Raw genomic sequence first — 17746 nt, forward strand, 5'->3', positions numbered from 1 at the left:
TCCATTAGAGTCTACTGCAGAACTCTGCCAGGTCAAGTTGTACTTCCTGCGTCCAGTCACCCAGTTGAGCTTATCTATGCTCCTGATTTTGCAAAAGAGAAGAAGAAAACTTTCTCAGCCCTTTTCCTCACTGTTTATCCAATCACATTATCCAAACACAAAGAAAAATGTGTGTCTCTGGTGGTGTAAGAGTGCAAATCCTGCTGCCCATGCTGCTACTGCTGGTGTGTTAGTGTGACTTATCCTCTGCTAATGAGTGACAGCTGCTCTCAAATGCCTTACACGGTGTTTGGCTCTCTTGAGCAACAAGTGGAAAAACATAAAAATACAGAATTTTGGAAGTGAGCTGGGGGAAAAAACACTCAGTCTTATGCTACTTGAAAAGCATTGTTTGAATTTCAGATAGTTCCAGCAGAATTATAATACAGCCACAGCCTTCTGCCAAAACTTTTAAAATCCTGAGATATGTTTCACAATAACAAATTCTGTAATGTTACTGCAATTCAAGAGGTATCAATTTCTTGCTGTATGTGTTTTTCTTCATGTGGGCACTTGCTTGTTGCAAATGGGACAAAAGCAGTCTCTTGTATGTCAGAACCTTTGCATGGAGTCAGCTACTTGTTTATAAATCTATCCTCTGATTTTAGTCTGGTTTTTGGATGTTTTGTTTTTTGTTTGTTGTTTGTTGGTTTGGGTTTTTTTTTGATTGGTTGGTTGGTTTCATTCAGTTGCAGAAGAAATATCATGGGTTGGAATGACATATTAATGATCTGCTGTGGTAGCAGTGCCTTGATCAGGAATAGATCAATGCCAGGCTCTAGTTTTAAAGTGAAACCAGGGTAAAGACCTGATGGTTCTTGTTCATTACTCTGTTCTCCCAGGAGATCTTAGCACAAAATAGTTCCAATCTCAAGACTTAAACTCATCTTAAAAGTACTTCAGTACTGAGTGGAATTCCTATGTGAAGAGAAATAAGCAGTTCTGTTTTGTTTTTGTTATTGTTTTTCTTAAAGCAATCCAGACTGAAAGCAGTAAGAATTTAGTGAATGAAATTCAGCAACCAGCCCTTGTTGAATACAGCATTGGATGGATTCAAGGTCCAATTTTAATATATCTTATTTATCTCATTTTCTGGTGCAAGTGATTCCCTCTGCTTGCATCATAAAAGAAGAAAAAAAACAACAACCAAACCAGACAAAAAGGTCATAACTCTAATACAAAATTACAAGACTGTACTAAAGTTCTGAAACCTCCAGGACAATCTAGACATCCAACTGTATCCTGGTCTACACCAAAGGAAGTGTGGCCAGCAGGTCAATGGAGGTGATTCTTCACCTCTGCCCTTTTGAGACCCCACTGCTGTGATCACCTCTGGAATTCCCAGTATAAGAAGGATGTGGACCTGGAAGACCATGTACAGAGAAGGGACTAATAGCTTCCCATTTTATTTTATCCTAAATCAGAAAGAAATTTTAAATATAAAGATACAAGAAACAGGAAAAAATATTCTGTGATTTTAAATCAAAATTGACAACAATCCTGAATGAGACTATGGTCAGCATTCAGTAACTGCTGCAGCTTCAACTCCAGTTTTTTTTTTAATCAGAATACTGGCTGCATAAGGAAGATTTAAAAGCACTGGATGACTAAGTTTTCTGCCAACAGTGCACCAAATAATAGGGCTGTAAGGGACTAATAGAATCTGGACAATGTATTTTGTAGCTGCCACTTTTAATTTTAGTAACTGTAAGAGTTTCTCCTTATGGAAGATAGGGCCCTTAAGGAGGAGCCCAAAAAGTCTCCCAACTATCAACAGCACAGGGTCAGATTAATTACCTGAGACTGTTTCTTCTTCATAAATGTGACTCACTGTAAATGTAATGTAAATAAGACTCTGTCTCTAACAGAAAGAAGAAAGGAAGATCTCACCCTTATAACCAGCTGCATTGGTTTTCCAGTCATTAGCATTCAGATGTCCAGCACGAGAAGTCCTGACAATAATGTGCTGTATGTCTCTCCATGTCAGAAATGGGCTAGAAAAAAAAGCAGAAACATGAAGTCATAGATTAGATATATTTTATTACAATGGAGAGATACAAGGTTATGAAAGCTAAAGAACGTTCAAGTTAAAAACAACACGACTCTCATTTCTATTCCTTTCTTTCCTTTGCTCACCTCAAAACATCATGATTTAAATGAGGATCTTAAAGAATTATGACATTAAATTATTTACACATCTAGGAGATTTGCATTAAGCAGAATTTAAATGCATGTAATATTCCACTGTATAAATTTCAGTGCTTGCAAAGTAAGGGGAGATGAAGGAGTACCTTTCACCCAGTCCTAATTTGTACGGCACCAACAAATGTATATTATTATCTGCTTTTACCAGTGTAAAGAAAAAAAGAAAGCAAAATGTTGGCTCACTGAAAAGCTTTAATAAATCTTAATAACAGTGTGATAGAGCCTGCAATCCCTTTAGACTTGCAGCTCCCACTGAAGCTATTTTAGATGTTCTGTTGTTTTTCATTTGTTTGTTATCCCCGGTCTTGGAACTCAGAGGGGCTCCATGAGTATTCTTCAAAGAAGACCAAACAAACAGCACAGTTTCTTTATAATTACAGAGCAGGTGTGTGATGACACAGAGGGATATTCCTTCAACAAATTTCTGATAATCTGTCCTCTGCAACGGTGAAAGAAGATGTTGCTTTTGTCCTTACTATGAAATAAATATTCATCTACCTTGTAGGAACGGAAGATGTCTATATGCAGTGTTGTTTGTCTAGATCCATCTCAAGGACATTTTTTTTCTTAGGTGATCACATAAAGGAGCACAACTACCATAGGGGTATTTTTAGTTTTTTCTTCTGATTTCTCAGTTTTTCTATCAATTGTAATAATAATAATTATTAGACTATGGAATTTAAAAATGCAGTTTAGTAGAGGAAAGGACAAAGTGAGTCACTAAATAATGAAGAGAAAAACATTACAAGGTTGTTGTCAAAGTATCATTATTTACCATTACTGTATTAAATGGCACAACTCCATTCGGGTGTTATGATGAAGATAAACAGCAAGAATGTTAATGAGACCCAGCACTGGTTGCCTACAATGCCAAGTACCAGGCAATCACTGAAAACCCAGGAAACCTCAGTTCCTTAACATACCTTCTGTGTTTCTTGGACCAAGATTTCCCTTGGGCTGGCAGAAAAGTGACTTATTCCAAAAAACAAAAACCAGAACAAAATAATTTTAAATAATCTGAAGAAAGATGATTTTAAGAAAATGTCTTATTGATTGTAGAAAGATTTTTTTTGGTAGTTTCTTCAAAATTGTACCAATTCATTACAATTTCATTTTTCCTCACTGTTGCTTTTTGTTTTCTTGCTTTTATTTATTTATTTATTATTTTTATTTTATTTATTTTTTTTTGGTAGAAGATAGAAGGTGCTCATACATGCAGTTTTTTTCTTAAAGTGAAATTTCTCACACAAGACAGTTGGACTAGAACGGCCGCAGTTGTTTATTCAGCTGAACTGGTAAAAATTAATGCAATAAAAGTAAAAAAATAAAAAAGAAATTGTCAGGGAATGTAACAAGTATTCAGGGTTTGTAAGATAGGGTACGCTTGGACAGTCACGTAACATGCTTCAAGAAGAAAAAGTCTATCTGACTTTATACTAGCTGAGGAATTTCACTGGGAGCCTGTGTAAAGTCTTAGAAAAACATATTTCAGGCCTTCAGGAAGACCTCCAGGAATCCCATGAGCTGCATTCTTTATAATCCGGAATCTAAACAATCTGCTATTCCATGAAGAAAACTGTCCACACTACTGGTGAAACAGAAGGCACTGAAACACTTCTCTCATCTTTAAAATGAGATATTCAAGAGAGGACACACTCAACTGATTATTCAAAGAGGAATGGTGGCACTAGTGGCCTCTATCTTCAGACAAAGGATCTGAGGCTTTGCCTTGAGAATACAGGCCTACCATAAATTGGGCTTGACTTCTGAATCAGAAACATGAGACTAACTCTCAAACTTAATGTTTGCTTTTAAGAATAAAAAAATAATGGCATGAGGCAAAAACTGAGCCACTACCTGTTATATCTACCATCTTTATCTAAACATAACAATTAATGTAACAGTCTGTGTTGGAAAACATCTTTCACCAAAGTTCCAATTTCCAGCACACTGATAGGTATAATGCTTTATCAGTCTGTCTTTTATGCAATTTCCTCGTATGTTTGCTAACTGTAGCAGTCATAAGATTTTATATTTTCTTCTCAATGAATGACAGATTGGATATTATTTATATCAAAGAGATTTAACAGCATAAGAACAATATTCAAATCAATTTCTGTAGCCTACTGTAGGACCTTCAGAATACTAAAAACTGAGTTATTACCAGTTTGAAATTTTCTTTCTATGACAGACACCCCATTTGAAAAAAATAAAATAAAATAGGTCTGCAATTGTTTGCTCATATATTACATTACATATTATAATACATATATATTTATTTTTCAGAAACTTCAACATAAAGAAAAAGGAATAAAGAGATTTGAATGATGTCAAAATAACAGTTCATGTGGGGAAAGAAGGTTTTTTTCCTTTTGTTTTTTAGACAAGACAGCCTAGCAGCCAGTTTTAAAGCATCTGGAAAAATCAAAAGATTAACCAAAAGATTGGTTAAATATTTGTAAAACATGTCAAAATTCGAAGATAAGCAAGTAAACAGTTGCTTGCAAGCCACGTGGGCCCCAGATCCAGACAAGATGTCACTAATGTTAATTGATTTACCACTTGATTTATCTCACAAGAAGTAAAGACTAAACATCTTGAAATGAACAAATACATGAACAAGAACAGTACTTACTCTGCTTGATAGCAGATTGATTTCCAAAAGCAAGCAACTTCCATCCAGGAAAAAAAAAAAATAGTAGTACTCATGTCTCATCTGAAATTGCCTTGGGATTACGCATACCAGACAATACTCAAAATCAAACCAGAGTAAGCATAAGTGAGAACAATTACATACAAAGTGCTTGTCCAGCAGCCAAAAAAATAATGAATGCTGTGACCTTAATTGACTATTTATACTCTAAGGTACAGCCCTCTTCTTTCAGGTTTCTCAAAATGTTTATGAAACAAGGTAAATAAGAAAAAGATGAAACAGAACAAGAATGTTAAATTATACTACAGTAATATTCACTAGAGATTTAACTGTATCTTTAAGCAGGAACAAATATCATTACTCAGGCTGCTTAGAAATTGTAAGTCATCATTTTTGGATAAATCTCATTTCTTCATTCCACAAGTAGCCTCCCTAGTGACAACTGGACTAATCTTGAAAAATATAAAATATTCAGGTTCTATTTATTTGCATAATAACACAGTGCCAAAAATAACAATTCAGAATAAATAACTGGTGTAAGAGGGATGATTAGTAAAAATGTAACCCAGAATAAAGATGATACACATAGGGTGCAGTTTGCCCTTTTAGAAAAATGTTATGGTTACCAAGATGAACAATGACTGCTGTATAATTTTAATAAAGGGCAATTTCAATTTGACAAAGGTGGCCTATCCAAAAAGGTGTTTCTTGTCAAAACAGCAGAGGCTTACGAGAACTGATGGAAGAATACTCTTTTTTTTCCCAAAGAATCAAGGAAAAATCACAGTATCGTGGGGTGAATTTAAGATCATATTATATTTTATATGTATCAAACAATCTGCTTTGGAAACCTTGGCTATGATAGAACAGACACAGATAATTACTGCTATGAAATATCTAAAAAGGAGTCTCTATACCCTACACATCTTGTACAGCTGTAGGAGATCAGCATGCATCTTGTAAATATAAGTTTCTTCCTACCCTACTGATTTCTTCTTTATCTGACCTGGTAAACCACTGTTCATTTAGCTAGTAGATCAAACAAAATGTTCTTTTATTTGGTTGCTGCAGAGTTAGTTGTCAGTTCTCTGTTTACAGTAGTTTTCTGGTTCCCAGAAATATTAGAAATATCCATATCAGATACTTATCATTAAATTTCACCCAATGAAAACCCTTTGAATGAAAGTCAGAACAAACTCAAGCCTGACTAAAGATGAGACTGTCATAAAAAAAGTTAATGGCAACTGAAAATACTATATATGTCAAATGTCAATTAGTGGTTGCAATAAGTTCATATTAATTAAGTCTGCATATAAAGCAATGTACAATTGCTGAAATACAGGGAAAATGTCTTTCTAGGACCAAAACTGCATCTCTTAAGACAGCCAGGAAACTGTAATCCTGCAAATCTGCTGTTCTGACATCTTCCACATTTTCCTTCTGCTGTAAGGACATGGGCAGAAGAAAACAGAAGGGCTCCCTGCTCCCAAGGTCAGAGTCTGGATGGGCAGTGGCAACCCAAAGAGCAACATCAGACACAGCATTAAGTACTCTCTAAAAGCTGAGGCTGGGCAACATTTAGGAAATAGAGCTGCCAAACTCTTAAAACGCTTAACAGAGCGCATGCCAACTCAGATTTTTCAAAAACTTATAAAAGCAAAAGGCATTGCCTTGACACCAGAATGATGGCTAACCACTTGTTCTATTTCTAGCTGTTGCTGCAAAGTGCAGACACAGTAAAACTCAATGAAAGGTTAAAAACGATTATGACATTTTGTTTTTAAATCTAGGTACAGTTTAAGAATTAGTTGGATGGAATTTTCTTAAAACCTTTTTAAAGCAAGTTACATGGAAATTTTCAGACCAAATGATTATTCTTTGGCAAAATTATACATAACTGAAAACAAGACCTTAAAATGCAAAACACCGGGCAACCTGAACTCAGGGAAATACTTCCAATTCAATCTCAACATAATAATTAACATTCCAAAAGTGACACGTGTATTTAAAGCTCAAGAGAAACACAAATGAGTTCTGATCTCAGCATTTGTTTGTGTTTACATTTTTCAAATACTTCTCTGCTAAGAGCACTGCTTTAAGTTGACTTGAAAAAACAGTGAAGATTCACAAAAGGATTTCTTAGACGCTCTAACATCCCCTTTTATAACAGTCAGTCAACCAGTGGAGCTTAATTGATAACCTCTCCTTCTCTTACATGGGAATCCTGCATACAGAGGACACTTAACAGTACTTCCACACTTTGCCTCAACTGTGTGAATCACTTATAGCCTCTGATTTATGAAAAAATAAAATCCTAGTAACTTTAGTGGCACAGAACAAGTTCTCTGTATTCAGAATTGCCCCTCACCAAACAGTACACTGTTGTTTTTTTTGGTTTTTTTCCCCTCTGTTAATGGAGTTTGAAATAAAATCAATCAATATGGGAAGTAATGCAAGCATCTGATCAGCTTTCAGAAATCCAAGATCTCTTTCTCTGACACTCCTAATCTCCTGTAATGTGAATCCAATTTTCTTTCCATCTCAGTGATTAAACTCAGTTTTACCCAACTTTTAGAAGAAAGCCATGCATTGTCTATATTCTGAATGGATTAGTGGTATCAGAATTCACTGAAATTCTTCATCTTTTCCCAACATTAACTTGTTCTGGTCTTGGGTTTGTATAACCAAAGACAAATAGCGCATACAGTGCATATGAAGAGAATCATGGGAAAAGGTAAAGAATCTTCAGATCTACAGCTCTGAGTACATGTGTAAATACAGAAGACTAATTTTTTTATTTCAGGTGCTATTTCTTATTCATGTAACTGAAGTTTATATATCATGGACTGGAAATGATGCAATGGCTTTTAGACAGTGACTCATGAAGTTTACTTGAGGATGTATAATATATTTTTTTTGGCAGCACTGAAGCAACATAAGATTTTTTTTAATTATTGTTATTTGGCTTTTCCATAGAAACGTGGCACAATGTCTACTGGAATCAACACATCATACTGTTTCTCCTGGCTGATTCACTCAAATATCAAATTCAGACCTTTGATCAGTGAGAGTGTCTTTCTGATATCAACAGTAGATGGTACTATGCAACACAAATAGTTTATTTTTTAGGAATAAGATTGATAACACTATTGACTATTTGACTATTACACTTCCTCCCCTAACTGCTCATTTACAAATAGCAACATTCATTAATACTGACTATGAAATGTAAAATAAAACCAAGCATTTATTCATAGAATCTGAGCAGGATACTAGATACACTGGGAAATGATCAGATAAAAGTGCTGTAAGTAGTGTAGAACACTACCAGATGATCACAGAACACAAAGACTAAAAGATAGCTTTCTTCGCATGACAATTATTGTGTTTCCCATGAGAATTCCAAACACTCTCAAACTCAGTTACCAATCTTAGGCTCCTGAAGGAAAATTTGCTATTCAAATGCTGCACTGAAAGTACAACTCATAAGAATGACGTGTTTGCATTATTTTAAACTGGAGCAGTCAGTGGGCACCCCCCCACAAAACTTTGTTGTCAGGATCTTGGGACCAGATTCCAGTTGGAAAACCATCTAAGTGGATCATTCAAATCAGTAAGCAGGTAAGAGCTATTTGCCAATCTTACTTACCATATGGGGCTTATCAAAGAAAGAAGTGGCAGCTTGGAACAGAAATCTGCCTTGCTCATTTTCCATTGTTTTAATGTACCTTTGCGTGTGAGCTGAAGCAACTTGGCTGTTCTATCTCATATAAAGGCCAGACTAGTGCTCCAGTTGTCTCCTGACGTCTCCCAAGAACAAAACTTGGCTTCTGGGAGAAAACAAATTTTTAGGCTTCAAACTCTTCCATGGTATATTCTGTGGTGTTTTCCAGCATAAAATGGAATAAAACTATACATTCTAACAGGCATATTTGAGAAGTATTCAGAACTGAGTGCTCCAATTTTTGTGTAGTTTGCTGTATGAAGAATATAATTAACCTTGGAAAACCCCTTTCCAACTAATGTTTTGTTTTGTTTTTTTTTTTAAATATATATATATATATATCTCACATAAACACTTCTGCTTTAACACAGGCACTAATGTGGAACTTAAGGAAGAATCTATGTGAGAATAAATTTTGCTGAATGAAGACTAGTCCCCGTAAGTCCTTCTGCTAAGACACATTATGTGTAGAGGCTGAACCTTCCCACCAGTATTCCATTACATGTTGCTGCCATGTGACAGATGGCAGCAGAGGGGCAGTCTGACAGAATGGTGTCTGACATGGCAGTGTGTATGGAGCAGTTTTGTAGAACTGAATTCCTCCAGGTGGGAAAAATTGTGCCTGCCAACGTTCATCAATACTTGCTGAATAAGCTTATAAACAGGAGGTAGACCAACTTTTTACATGGTACAGAAGTGACAGGAGAAGTGGGAATGGCTTTAAAGTAGAAAAGGGGAGATTTCAGTTAGATGTTAATTGGAAGCTCTCTTTACTCAGAGGGCAGTGAGGTGGTGTCATAGGCTTCCCAAAGAAGCTGTGGCTGCCCCAACCCTGAAGGCATTCAAGGCCAGGTTGGATGGGGCCCTGGAAAGCTGGGTGATTGGTGGGGGGCAGCCCTGCCCATGGCAGGAGATTGGAACTAGGTGATCTTTAAGGTCCCTTTCATCCCAAGGCATTCTGTGGTTCAGAAACTATTGAAAATCATCAGTTGATTTCATATACATACCTCTCAGACATTAAAACTGAATACGTTATGACATGATCTTCTTGAAGTATTTAAGGTCTTACTTCACTAACTTCACAAGATTAATTCTTCCTCCAAACTTAGACAAGGATTCACATTATTTTATGGGAGAAGACATCAAGGGAATGCTGGAAAAAGTTATCCTCTGTTTCCCTCCCTTGGCTCCATTTTTGTTGTAAGTACAATTAAGAGAGAAAAGTTAATGAATGGAACACAAATGAGGAAATTATATTTATGCTACTATTAGTGTAAATCCTTTGTGTCAAGTTAAAAACTCAGGCTAAGATTTAGAAATAAGAGAGAAACCTCCATATACTGAAGCTGGACAGAATCTAAAAAGATAGAAAATCAATACATTATTTTCCCCTCAAATCTTATTAGCACTACACAACAAATTACTGCAAAAACAGAAAAAGTGACTGGCACATTCTGTTTTTGCCACACGTGAAGTTATTGTACACTCTTGACCTTCTTCCTAATACACGTGTTGTCACAAAAATTATTAATTTGGGCCAAAACACATTACTTTGAAGGCACTAACATGGATTTCCCTTGGACTTATTATCACCAAAGTACACAGAAAAATAAAATGTGAAGTGCTTTGAGTTTGTGATAGGACACCACAATAAACAATAGCTTAATTTTAGGTGTTATGAGATAAAATTCCCTATGACCTTTAAATACAATGATTTGTCAGAAATTAACTCAAAATTATTATAAAAACTGTGAACTACTTGGCATGCTAATTCATTAAGAAGTAATTAATACAAACTTTCATCAGAATGAATTTTTTGTACATGCATCTTTATCTGCATGTGCAGATTGTTTAGAAGAAAATATAACAGTTTTAAAACTCAGATAAAGAAGAGATTGAAAAGAATGTTCTTTTTCTGAAATAGTAACATTATATTAACTTTTCTAAATAGCTTTGTTTCTAATGACTGAATTAAGAAAGAGTAATTATAATTATATTAGTTCTGCACTACTTAAGATTGTATCAGGTTTTCAATTACAAACTCTAATTTTCATGACTATAACTCAATAGCACAAATGTATTCTGTGTTGAGTATTGGCTCATGGTTTCCTCAAAAAAGCAACATTAAAAATAGAAACATAACCCTGCTGCTATGAGTTATACACAAATTGAAATTACTTTTGTAAGCATACCTTTTAATGCATTCAAAGCGACTGCCCCTAAAGGAAACTGGTTTTCTTTATAATCTAATAGAATCAATCTCCTAGCACTTAGCATTTGATTTCAAACAAGATTTGGGGTGGAGCATTACAGCTTATTCCTGCAAATATTATACAGCAGGGCGCAAAACAATGCAAGATGTTTTGAAACACAGTTCTGTCTGATAGATCTCCAGCCTCCGCTTTTTCATAAAGCAGATTAAAGATATGTATAAAAGACAAGGAACAAATGCCTGCAGTTTAGAAAAGCTCTAAAGAATTTAAAGTTTTCTGAGCTAAATGTAGAAGGACTGTGGAACTACATTATCCATGATTTTTACAGATATAGAACTTCATCAAAAGAGACAGGGTTCTTTTTTTAGCACACAGAAGCTGAGAATTTTTGTTTTCCTACAATGTTATTTCCTATACATAGTAGTTTAACATCTTCCCAACACTCTCCTTGACATTCAAGAACAGACACTGCAAAGTGGAGCAGAATGAGTACAGAAGGCCTGCAGAGTAGGGTAGATATGGGCAGCACTATGAGGGAACCAAAAGGCATTGTGGTGATAAATATTGTGAGTCACTTAGTGGAGGCTGCCTGTGCTCAACATCATTTCAACACCCTGTGTAGTCTGCCATAATTTCCAAAGTGCTAATGTTACAGCATATGAAACTGCCATGCTGATCTTCCCCAGTATTGGCATCGTACTGTGAATTACCACATCCAAGTTTCTAAAGCACTTTGAGATCCCAGAATACAGGTGCCAGATGAGTGAAAAAGATCAGATTGTATGGGTTTTATTTTTTTATATTTTATTTTTTTCAGAGTATAACTCAAATCTTACTTTGCTTCCAGTGCCAGTGCAATGATGCCTGCAGCCATTGGTGCAGAGGCTGAGGTTCCAGTATGGCTGTCTGTGCAACGCTGCCTCAGGTCTGTGGTAATCTGGAAGAAATTGAATGTGTGAAATTTAGAACATAGCTTCAGAAATCAGAACAGGTTTCGTTCGCTCAAATGAGCTGCACATGTGGAGGGTATTTACTTCTTTCATTGCAAAGGAAAAAAAAGGTTGTCTGAATACATGACATCGTATGTCCACGCTCTACTCCGATCTCTAAGTCCTTTGTGAACTTGAAAACTGTATTGCACTGAAAACACTAGTTAGTATCTGTTCTTTTCACAGCAAGATCAACAAAAATACCAGCAAATCAGAAAAATGCATGGGGTTTTATAACAGCACAGTTAGAACTCTGCCCTTATATTTGCATTTTCCACCATCCAAGAACCTCAAAGTGCTTTACAAACAGAAATGAACTAAAGTTCACAAAGTCCCCATCATAGAATGCTCAGGTGCATTTTATATACTGTAAAAACAAGGTACAGAGATGTTAACTTGGTTGCTTGCTGTTACACTTCGAATATATAATGGTATATGTTTCTGCTCATGCAAACTCCTGTGATTAACAAATGGACCTTTTTTTATTGTTTATGCAATAATTTACATGAAATTAAGAAGAAATCGATTTGAAAATCCTGTTGTCACAAATTTGTGTTAGTAACCAACTGCCAATTAGTTATTTGTAGCTTTTATACTTATATATATAAATATATATACATATATATTTATATAAATATACAAATAATTATTATACATTAATATATATTATATTATATATATTTATGAATATATAAATAATTATATATATATATAAGGTTACTTATATACTTTTATACGTAACCTAATTGGATGTATGAAACCATATAAAGCAGGTATGTCCAACTCACAGCCCACAGTCCACATGGGTCCTGTCACTGCCCACTGTCCTTTGCCATCATGATGGCAACTCTGCCTGCAGAGTGGCCCCAACCATCCCCAGGCACACATGCATTGCTCACAGCCACCAAACACTGGTGCATGATCATCAGTGCCTGGGTTGAAACCAGGGCACAGGGAGTGCAGTGCTAACTCAAGTGATGGCAAATAATTGTATGCATTTTCAGTCAATTTAAGTACACTGCCTGCAATCAAATACTCATCCCAAAGAAAAATCTATTCACATCTCTCTACTGGACTTTTATAAGCCCTCTCTTATCAGAGAAAAATATCCCTTACTTCACAATTGCACTTCATTACATTAGTGCTTTTTGGCAGTATGCACATTGGTGAACAACTGTTTTTAAGGACGAAGGCTTTATTAAGGATTAAGTAAAATTTCTCCAAAAATCTCTGATGAACACCTTGACAGCTCACAAAGAATTGCTGCCACTGCCAGGAATCTTTTTTGTCCTATTAACATCTTGCATAAAAGTATATTTATTCTTGAAATAACTGCTTCCACTATCAGCTACAAGCTAAACCCCACAAATACAATATTATAATTATTTGTCTCTTCCCTTCTATGAACTGTGCATTAATTTATACAATGAAAATCAAGTGGAAAACCTGTACAAACACAGATTCCACAAATGTCCTGACAGTATTAAGAAAAGAAACTGCAGCAGGAACAGACCTAACACCAGGTTACCTATATGTGCAAACAAAAGAAGTGATTTTGCAGCTGAGATTAACATGACTAAGGATTACAGAGTGACTTTCAAGCTTCATATGTACTTTTTGAGAACAACTCTCAATGTAGCGGCAGGGAGTATAAGAGAGGCCAGGAACAGGGGCAGAAAAAAACTCACTAGCACATTTTTGTCTCTTCTGCATTCACTGTGGCAGGAGCTGTCTAACTCTTCCCCTACATAAACTGGTGCAGCAGGCTTGTTCCTTAGGACACAGAAGGATAACAAAGCCTAAAAGAGCTCAGGCAGGGAACTATCACAATTACTTTCCCTTAAGGGACATCCTCTCCGTACAGTGATAATTGTGCTATCTATGTTTCTGATCCTGTGGAATACCATGCTTCCAGAGCTTTTTATTGTCCTGTAGCTACAGATATCAGGAATAATAAAACCATGACACCTCTTTATTCAGCAGTGTTGTCTCAAGCTGCAAGCAGGTGTTGTGGCAGCAGCTTGAACTACAATCCCTTATCTCTTTCTTTCACTGAGTAAATATTTCAACAGAAAATGTGTAAAGAAAGCTCCTTAAGTGAAAATCCCATTTGAGACATTTCAAAGGGAAGTTACAGACAGGAGCTGAAATGCTTAGGTGTAAATTACCTCCAAGAACTAAGGCATATTTTTCAGCACTGTGGGTTCACTGTCAGAGAAGCATTGTATCTACCTTGAGAAAGAGTACAGGACCGCCAGCAAGTGAGAAACCTTCAAAGAAGAAAAACAGTGCTCCAAATTCCTAAACCACACAAGGGCAACATCATTAATCACAATAAAAGGATATAATACTTGACAGTACCAGAAAGCTTCCATTAGCATATACTAGCTGTTATTCTCTTCAATAGGATTGAGAGAAACAGAAATTTTTGAATCTGTCATCCAGTACAACATTTATATGCTTCAACAATCATCATAACAACTGCTGACTTACGAAAATGCTGGTGAAACTATCCAAGATAATCCTATACAACACTTCTAGGATCTTAAGGTATATCTACTTCTAGCTCTTCTTAAACTAGATTTGATGGAGAACAATGAATTTGGTGGAAGACAGTGACTGTGGTACTGGCCTAGTTAAATGAACACAAAATTAACCATCTAGGACAGACCCTAGTGAAAGGCAGGCAGAAATTCTAACAACTGCAATTTAATAGAGTAGTGTTAGCTGCCATATATAGAAATCCAACAGCTTTCAGAAAAGGCATTGATTCTCTAAAGAGCATACCCAAGGCACACAGTAAATTCATATAAGCAACTTGTCCTGAAGAGATAAGGAGATGCCATTTCTGTACAGTCATTATTAAGACTGCAACAACAGTCTTCCCAAAGTTTTACCAGCTGAGAGACTAATGTGTAAGGTAAAAAATGGGATATTCCCAGTAAAGAAAATGCTCACTCTTCCTAAGTCTATTTCTTGTTATTTCAAATTTCATGACATGAGCTGTCTGAACTGACTAAACTGATTTTTACTGCTACAGTTCCTCAGGATGTGTTGTTTTCTATGAACTCATGTCCCTAGAAGCAACAGGCATTTAACAAAAATCTTCAGTTCCCTTTGTACAACTACACCTACACAAAGTAGATTGGTGTCATGATGTATCTTAATACTCTGAAAGAGTTTCTGAACAAGAGCAGGTTTTTACTTGTGTTTTAAGGAATGACAGTTTTTTGCTTTTGTTTGTTTCAATTTCTGCTTAAGGCAAAGGCAAGTCATCAAGGCAGGAGTATGCCTTCAGGAAAGAAACTCAGGAGATGACACGGCATTTTTTAGAAAATAAAGTAGGAGAAACAGAAATAGGGAATTTAATTTCAGAAGGTAAGTCGCGTAATATGTTTGTATATTATATTTGTGTGTCAGTTTCAGCTGGGAGAGAGTTGTTTTTCTTCATGCAGCGTCTGATACACTGCTGTTTTGGTTTTAGGAGAAAATCAGTGTTGGTAACACACCGACCTCTTACTTGTTGAGCAGTGCTGTACAGAGTGAAGGATGTTCTAGTTTTCTCAGCTCCTCCTACTGTCATGCTTGCAAGGGGTCTGGAGGGGCACAAGGAGCTGGGAGAGAACAGTCAGGCCAGCTGACCCTAACTAGCCAAAGAGATTTTTCAAATCATGTGTCATTATGAGGAAGGAAAGTTAGAAAAAATGGGAGCATGTGCAGCATGTTAATGCTTGGGAACTGGCTGGGCATCAGTTGGTGGATGGTGAGCAATTGTTTATGCATTGCTTGTTATAAATGGATATAAATATAATTATCATAAATATTATCCTTTTTTTCCTCTACCTTTTCTTTATCTCAGAAAATAGTTTTTATTTCAAACCATGAGTTCTACTTTGTGTTTTTTTGGGGTGAGCAAAGGACTGTGCAGTGCAAAGCTGCCTTTAGGGTTAAACCACAGCACTGAGGGACTTTCACATGTCTACCAGTGCTTTAAGATATCATTTAGAAAAAAACATACTAGGAAATGTGATTCATTTGTGCAACGTCTGGTAAATGAAAGGCCAATATGGACTTAAATAGTACTAGACATACTAGTTACACAATCCAGAGCTGAGAAGCTGTATTCCCAGTGTTGTTCCCAATGTTGCACTCAAAATAGCAGAGACGAGAATAAAAGAAAACATACTTTTGCAATTATATATTGCTATCACTAAAGCTGCACTGTCTCTGTTATGAGGAATAACTGATACATGGAAGTAGATTTTCAGAGAATTTACCTTATGAACATTTGCCTTTGTCCCAGAGTGTAAACTTCTACACCTGTGGCTATGCCTGTACTTTGCAGCTGCTCTTGAAAACAGCAAAAATTAATTCTAATCCTTCTCTTGAGGAGTCTCTAAAATGCACACATCAAATCTGCATCTGTGCTATGTCTGTAACATATTTGTATGCTATAGGAATGTTAATGCTAAAATATAATTTAATATAAATTTGGTGCACTGTGAAGTCAAGCACATTTTGATTATCTTACCTGAGAAACAAGGAACTCATAAAATATGCTGATACCACTGTGTGTTTGAGAGTTTCTATCAGCTCAAATTATTTCAGACCAGAATGTGCTGCATTTACTTTAGTTTTGTCAGCAAAAGTCAATTTAAAAAGCCCCCCCCCCCCCCCCCCCCCCCCTCCCCTCATGCAAATCAGAGTTGTGTTAATGAAAGCGTGTTATTATTTACTAATCTGTGATGGTATAAGTTTGAAAGAAACCTCCTAAAATTATGCTGTATCCCCTATTTGGGACAAGTAATTACAAGAACATGTAGTAATGACAAAAGGAAAAAACCCATCTTTAGGTTGTGATAAAAGTGGGAGTGATTCTTTTAATTGGTAGTAAAGTGATAATTTTTATAAGAATTTTAATATATTTCCTTCTAGACATCACAATGAGTGCCTAACATTTGGTGCCTGTTTATGCGCCATATAATACATGCTGCATATATTAGAAAAATAGAAAAAAACAACAAACGTTTTTTAATATACGTTTTAAGCTGGAGGACTCCAAGGAAAAACACAAAGGAACTCCAGAATCTGACACTATAAAATGGATTGCAACCATGCATATTTCTGCACTACAGCTCTGCAGTATGTCATGATATCTGGATTTGTTCTGAGTTATATGACAATAAATAAGAATGGATTATATAAACTTTGAAAGTAAATCCCATGTTGAGTGACTTCTGATTTACTTCAGTATTATATACTGTTCTCCCATTTTAGATACAAGTCTCACTCTCACAAACCAATCAGATGTTCCTTGATCAAACATTGTTACTCTTTCTGTGTAATGGCATGAAGGTGAGCTTTGAATGGTTAATCGCATATGGAATTATATGCATAAATGAGTTTAGAGAATCATTTCCAACAATAATCTTTCTATTATCCTTCTTTCTTCTATACTTCCATTACTATTTTTCACTTCAACCTGTAAGCATTTTGCACTAAAGTGTTAAGATTATCTCTGACAGAAACAGCAACAATCCAAACAAAATGTATGATGTGATGCAGTGGGAATAAGCAAGAGTGACAGACAGGTGAGAGCAAAGCCCACGTATCCATGAGGGTGCATGCTGAAAAAAAATTCTCAGTATTTTTAGTTTGAGGGGTTTCCTCCACAATTTCACATCTTCTCTCACTTGGCAGTAGTGTAACAGAAGCACACAGTCATTACCTTTATAGGTGTAGACACAGCACAAATGTTTAATGCATACACCAAGCAGCTCTGCTTTGCCACTGAAAATGTAAGGAAGGCAAAAAGGCTTGTCTGGCTTTGTATGCCAAGCACTAGCAGTGTAATGTCCGCAGATGGAACTTCTGTGCGTTTCAGAGTCAGCAGACAATACAGTATTGGAAAAAGAGTCTTGGA

General features: G+C 36.0%; 1 protein-coding gene across 3 annotated transcripts in view; it reads right to left on the bottom strand.

Moving 5' to 3' along the window:
* PCSK5 (proprotein convertase subtilisin/kexin type 5) overlaps positions 1-17746 on the bottom strand; it is a 246399-nt gene that overhangs the window by 101665 nt on the left and 126988 nt on the right. For all 3 annotated transcript variants that reach the window (XM_015849157.3, XM_085529930.1, XM_015849159.3), the window contains exons 9-10: positions 11671-11771; positions 1930-2033 (exon numbers count right to left, since the gene is read on the bottom strand). In XM_015849157.3, coding sequence (XP_015704643.2) covers positions 1930-2033; positions 11671-11771 — 205 coding nt within the window. The remainder of the gene's footprint in view (positions 1-1929; positions 2034-11670; positions 11772-17746) is intronic.

This window comes from Coturnix japonica, chromosome Z (assembly GCF_054131305.1).
Source record: "Coturnix japonica strain WE chromosome Z, WE-NBRP24, whole genome shotgun sequence".
NCBI lineage: Eukaryota > Metazoa > Chordata > Aves > Galliformes > Phasianidae > Coturnix > Coturnix japonica.